This window comes from Thamnophis sirtalis, unplaced genomic scaffold (assembly GCF_051295495.1).
Source record: "Thamnophis sirtalis isolate CommonGarterSnake01/CBP01778 unplaced genomic scaffold, rThaSir2_p1.2 scaffold_3, whole genome shotgun sequence".
Taxonomy (NCBI): domain Eukaryota; kingdom Metazoa; phylum Chordata; class Lepidosauria; order Squamata; family Natricidae; genus Thamnophis; species Thamnophis sirtalis.
In genome coordinates, this window is record NW_028261383.1 from 102,376,465 (window position 1) to 102,382,602 (window position 6,138).

Consider the following 6,138-nt stretch of genomic DNA (forward strand, 5'->3'; position numbering starts at 1 on the left):
TAACTATAAAATAGAATAAATTAGAGGGTTGGAAGATAAAGAATGCTGAGAAAGGAGTCGGTCTTCTAGCGGGATGTATTTATTTATTTATTGGCTTTCTATAGCCATTCATCTCTTTTACATGACTCCAAGCGGCCTGCAATAAAATAAGATAAAATATAGGTAGCGAGCTCATTTCCCATCGCCGGCTGATCCTTCGCTACTGGATCTTCTAGTCTCAGCATTACAGTATTAAAAGAGAGATTCCGGAGTTCGGCTCCTGCAATTTCAACCCACAGAGGGAAGCAGAGAGGTTGGAAAGCTCTTGCCTTTCTTTCTTTCTTTTTTCTTTTTTGTTCGATGTGAGCGTTTGTTGTTGTACAAGCTGCGCCCTCTTTAAAAAAAGCTGCGCCCTCTTTTAAAAAAAAAAAAAACCACCGCGGAAAGGTCAGGCGGCGGAGGGGCGAGGTCTCGGCCTCGCTTGCATCAGTCGGTTTCCTTCCCGGGGGAGGGAGGAGAGCTTCTTTTTTTGTGGATCGGCACAAAGTGACTTGGCTCTTCAGGCGCCTGATGACGCGAGTGCTTCGGAGTTGGGAGTGTCTGCGGTGACGTCTTCTGCGAAAGGCAGGTCACGTGACCCAGCTCCATTCATTAAAAAAAGGGGGCAGAAAGAAAAAAAACCCTCACCGATCCTATAAAAGTCACGCCGGTTCGAGGTGAGCGAACAAACAGCCAGCAAACACTCAGAGAAGCAACACTTAGAGCAGCAACATTCTTCAGCAGCGAAACGCGCCAACCAGCTTACCCAGCGCGCCAATCAAGACCAGCGAAGATCGGAGAATAATAATAAAAAAAGAAGCTTCACCTCCCGGCTCGGATCCAGTTTCCTTGGAGGGAAAAAAAAAAAAACTACAGAAATTTATACGGACTGGGATTAAACCACCCGAGGTTGCTTGCTAAGAAACCCAACCAAGCGGAAGGGTGTAACAAAAAAGAAAGAAAGAAAGAAGGCACCGAAAGGGGAGAAGAAAGGACAAGGGGGTCTTTTTGCCCTTCCCCGCCGTTGCCCGCCCTGACTCGAGCGATGGTCAACATGCAAGTGTGCGCCCTGGATTGCGAGACGCTGCGCGACCTCCTCCAAGACCGCGATTTGCAATGCCTGGTGCTGGACTGCCGGTCCTTTTTCGCCTTCAACTCCTCGCACGTCCGAGGCTCTTGCAACGTCCGCCTCAGCACCATCGTGCGGCGGAGGGCCAAGGGCGCCGTGGGCTTGGAGCACATCCTGCCCAACGAGGAAGCCCGCGCCTGCCTGCACAAGCGCCTCTACAATGCCGTGGTATTGCTGGATGAGCGCAGCGCCGATCTCGAAGTGCCCAAGCGGGACAGCACTCTCCAGCTGGCTCTCAACACACTTTGCAGAGAAGCCCGACACACCCGCATCTGCTTCCTGAAGGGTGAGTTTTCGCTTCAGAGTCAGGTCGCCCTCTCTGGGTTCCCCACCCGGACCCCCGTCCCCGCCCTCGGATTTACAGAAGGGGAAACGAACACGAATGGAGTTTGGAATTAAAAGGAAAGCTATAGTTTTTAGAAATGAGAGGCTGATTAGCTGGGACTTAATTCCGGCTCTTTCTTGGGCCGTCTGACCGTACATGTTCCCTGCCACCCCCTCTCCCTCCCGTCTTCTGAAGAGCCTGCCCCAGGAACCCGCTGTGTCTCTCCAAATATATTAACCGCCCGGTTTTCTTTTTTTTTCTTTTCTTCCAGGAGGATACGAGTCCTTCTCTTCCACCTTCCCTGAACTGTGCACCAAGCCCTCTGCCCCTAAAGGCCTCACTTTGCCGCTCAGCACCACCATTGCCCCAGGCAGTGCCGATTCCAACTGCAGCTCCTGTGGAACCCCTCTCTATGATCAGGTCAGTTGACATCCTTCCAAGGTGGCTGGGTGGCCAGAGAGGGGTGTGTGAGTGTGTTGGGGTGGTGGTGGTTAGTTACATTGATGGATGTAAAAATTGTTTCGGTTTTGAATTTGATAAGGGCACCGTAGTTGTGAGAACCATCATTCTGGAATAGTGGCAATTTTTTAACTGAAGCTTAACGGATCCTGTTCTTCTCTTTTTTCAGGGTGGTCCGGTGGAAATCCTACCTTTCCTGTATTTAGGCAGCGCCTATCATGCTTCCAGAAAAGACATGCTGGATACTTTGGGGATCACCGCCTTGATCAATGTCTCTGCAAACTGCCCTAACCATTTTGAAGGACACTATCAGTACAAAAGCATCCCTGTGGAGGACAACCACAAAGCTGACATCAGTTGCTGGTTTAATGAAGCTATTGACTTCATAGGTAAATGCTTTTTCTTTCTGCAGCTGTCCCATTTGGATTCCAAATTTATAATATCCCGTGTGCCAGGTTTTTAGGACCCTTTTTTGATAGATAGATAGATAGGGAGGGAGGGTTAATAAGACAGCAACATTTAAATATATATCTGCAGTTGTGCTGATGCTTTTCTTTTCTTTGGACAATAGTTCTTTACATGCAAAGAACGTCTGGAGCTTTATGCGTGACGTCAATGAATTCAGTGATGAGGGTGTTGTAAAGAGTAGCTAGTAATCTGATCCCTTCTCACGCTTACAGCATTTTCAAGGTAGCCTTTTCAGCAAAAATTAAGTGGCCAATTAGAATAAATTACCTGCATGTTCAGACAGTGCATCGTCCAACCTATCATTGCTGTCTTCCTTTGTGCCTCAATCTCCCTTCCCAGCTGAATATTAAGATGCTAGGAAAGATTCTCCCTTCAGGCCAAAGCATCTTTGAAAAAGATGTGCTCAGTTTTATGTTTTCTTCATTGTTTCAGACTCCATCAAGAATGATGGCGGGCGAGTGTTTGTCCACTGCCAAGCTGGAATCTCCCGCTCTGCAACCATTTGCCTTGCTTATCTTATGAGGACCAACCGAGTCAAACTTGATGAAGCCTTTGAGTTTGTGAAGCAGAGAAGAAGCATCATCTCCCCTAACTTTAGCTTCATGGGCCAGCTGTTGCAGTTTGAATCCCAGGTCCTTGCTCCAAATTGCTCAGCAGAGGCTGGAAGCCCAGCTATGTCTGCACTGGACAGAGGAACATCCACTACAACTGTCTTCAATTTCCCCGTTTCCATCCCCGTTCATCCTTCTTCCAATGCACTAAACTATCTTCAGAGCCCCATCACCACATCTCCAAGCTGCTGAAAGGCAGGTGCCAATAACTATACAAAGATTTGACATCTTGTTACCTGAAAAGTGCAATAATTTTAGGTGGAGATCTATTAGTTTATATGGGTCTCCTCTTGTTACATCTACAAAGCAATACAGACTCACCAGCAGATCAACATTTCTGACTCCAGAAAGCGAGGTTCTTTCTGATAGATGATCTTGACAGAGAGGCATTTTTGACCAATGTTTGGATGCCCACAAAGGAGACAAAGCTCAAAGGACTTTGCTTTCTACTCCTGAAAAATTCCCATTACTGTCTTTTTCCCCTTGCTGTTCCAGTAACAAATCCAACAGCATAAGCATTCTCTGGATATGCTCTCTCCTTGTACAAGAAGGTCTTTGTATTTATTTATTTTTATGGTGTAATTGCAATGAGTGTTTGGTCTTCAAGTCTGAATTTTCATTTTCTTGTCTTTTTTTTTAAAAAAAGAAAGAAACAAAATACCTCAGGTGGGTTTTTTTTGATACTGTAAAAATAACTTAAAACTGTTCCCAAAGCACTGACATGGAAAGCACAAGGAGTGTTGTGAGGGTTTTTTGGTTGCTAGTGGATGTATGCTTGCTGAATTTATTTATGATGTGAAATAATATATTTCTTCTTATAAAAGGAGACAGGTTTTGTAATAATTATGCCTTTTATACCAACCAAATAAATTATGACATTTCTATTAAAAAATACTTTAAACGTTTTCCCCCCTTTCTTTCTTAGTAATGGCAAGATCAGAAAGCAAAGATTTCTAGTTTATTAGCTGACGGACTCTTGTCTAGTAGCCCTTCCCACAATCGTGACTGAATCCTGGAAATCTCTGTTGCCCCTAAAAACACTGTCCTGCATTCCTGCTCAGAAAAGATGAGAAATGGGATCTTATATTCAGTACAGGAAAACACACACACACACACACACACACACACAGTTTTTTCTTAGGTAGTGGATGATTAGTGTTGTCAGATCTGATTGTGTGGATCATCCAGATAAGAAGGAGGAAAAGGGATCCAGTACCATGATTGAGATGACCTACATTGTTAGCATGGCCAACATTAATCATATGACAATATCTATGACTATTTGATGAAAAACATTCCATTCCTTCAACCACAGCTCCTATTATATTTCAGATGTCTAAGTAAGGATGAGAGGTAAGAGTTCAGCAGTACGTGTATATCCCTGGCCTAATGGTTATCATTTCTAATGAACTCTTTTGCTTACTACCAGAGACAAATCATTAGGAACATTCCAGAATTCAGCACACAATTTCTTTTTCTCTCTCTCTGTAAATGTGTTTTTTATTTTCCATTTTCATTTCGTACAGTCACATATATACCGGGGCCATATAACAATAAACAATAAACACAGCCATTCCTCTTGTCAACAATACCCCCCAAAATAGAAACCCAATGTACCTCTTCGATCCTCCATACACCCTTTCTTTCGCCCCCCTCCAACTTTCCATCTTCCCTCCAACATTCCCCTCTACCCTACTTCCCCTCCCCCTCTACCACTCCTCTCTCCCAGTACACTCCCTCCCTTCCTTCTCACCCTCCCTCCCATCCTCTCTCCCACCCTCTCTACCCCTCTTTCTTCTATCCCTCTACTGGAGTAGCACACGATTTCCATGTTGAATCCTTTTAAAGACTGGGCCATATTATAATAATTTCCTTTCACTCCCCTCTTCTACAGAAGTTACAGTTCTCTGAAAAAGAAGAAAAAGGGGGCAAAGGCTGCCCGAGTATTGGGCCATGGAAATAGATGTAGGCAAAACAATTCATTAAATGTACTTTTCATAAACCATGCTTGAAGCAACTTTTATTTTGAGGAAAATTGTGTCAGATTTTTTTTCTTCATATTGGTGAATGAATGATGCCTTCTGTCACTCCTCTTGTCTTCTGTGGCTATGCCTCAGGGAAAGAAGAATGTCTCAGGGTTGCATATGAGTGGAAGATTATCTGGTTGACCAATTTCTTCTTAATCTCAGTCATTGGACATAAATAGGATATCATTGTTCTCATTTTATTCACATAGCATGTTAAACCAGGCTTATTTAACAATGGTTTATTTCCAAACTTCAAATGTCTGGCTTCCATTAAGACGCTTAGTCACAAATCATGATTGAAAACCATACTGAATGGATTTACAGAAGACTAATCATATAACATTTTGTGATCTGCTTGTGATTTAGCAAGTTGTATGAACCCAATCACCAACTGAAGCTTCTGAACCACTTCAGACATATGGAAACCTGGTTAATTCCAGTGTGCAGGTGCTTTTATGTAACATTATTTTTACAGAAATTACATAAACATAACTCCACAGTTTCTTTGATTTAGAAATCCAAGCAGTGTTGTGCAATGTGCAAATCAAGCTATAAGATGATTAACTTATTTTTGATTTTGTATGTTGTGAGCCCACCAATTCTGACTAATTCAGTAAATAATTATTAAAATAAATTCCAATTTAGCATGGTGAGTAAATCCACTACTGGCAACTAATCAGTAGAAATTTCACAATTGCTTGCCTTTTCTTCTTACATGAATATGCAGGTCTTGGCGTATTTGGGTCTTTTCCCGTGTAAGATTGACAGTATCTTGGCGACGTTTCAACAAGGTCACACTCGTCATCTTCAGGCTGGTGCCTTTGAATTTGTGCTTGTGTGAGCAAAGCGTGATTGGAGCTGCCGTTTTTCTAGATATATACGATCACGCTTTGCTCGCACAAGCACGAAGCCAAAGGCACCAGCCTGAAGATGACGAGTGTGACCTCGTCAAAATGTCGCCAAGATACTGTCAATCTTACATGGGAAAAGACCTGAATATGCCAAGACCTGCATACCTATACCCATGAAAATCTACGAATATAGCAATAGCAATAGCAGTTAGCAGCCCTATGAAAGCTTCATAGGGCTTTCAGCCCGCTC

At 43.5% G+C, this 6,138-nt stretch overlaps 1 protein-coding gene across 1 annotated transcript; it reads left to right on the forward strand.

Moving 5' to 3' along the window:
• The first annotated feature begins 688 nt into the window (after positions 1 to 688).
• On the forward strand, positions 689 to 3,902 carry DUSP1 (dual specificity phosphatase 1). The gene is made up of 4 exons (XM_014055004.2): positions 689 to 1,433; positions 1,744 to 1,892; positions 2,101 to 2,320; positions 2,832 to 3,902. The coding sequence occupies exons 1-4, from the start codon at positions 1,064 to 1,066 to the stop codon at positions 3,200 to 3,202; spliced, it is 1,110 nt and encodes a 369-aa protein (XP_013910479.2). The 5' UTR covers positions 689 to 1,063; the 3' UTR covers positions 3,203 to 3,902.
• The last annotated feature ends 2,236 nt before the right edge of the window (positions 3,903 to 6,138 follow it).

Excerpts from the sequence above, each read along its gene's own strand:
- DUSP1 (XM_014055004.2), top strand. The coding sequence starts at position 1,064 with ATGGTCAACATGCAAGTGTGCGCCCTGGATTGCGAGACGCTGCGCGAC. Across the intron at positions 1,434-1,743 it reads CCGCATCTGCTTCCTGAAGG|GAGGATACGAGTCCTTCTCT; the intron begins GTGAGTTTTCGC and ends CTTTTCTTCCAG. Across the intron at positions 1,893-2,100 it reads GAACCCCTCTCTATGATCAG|GGTGGTCCGGTGGAAATCCT; the intron begins GTCAGTTGACAT and ends CTCTTTTTTCAG.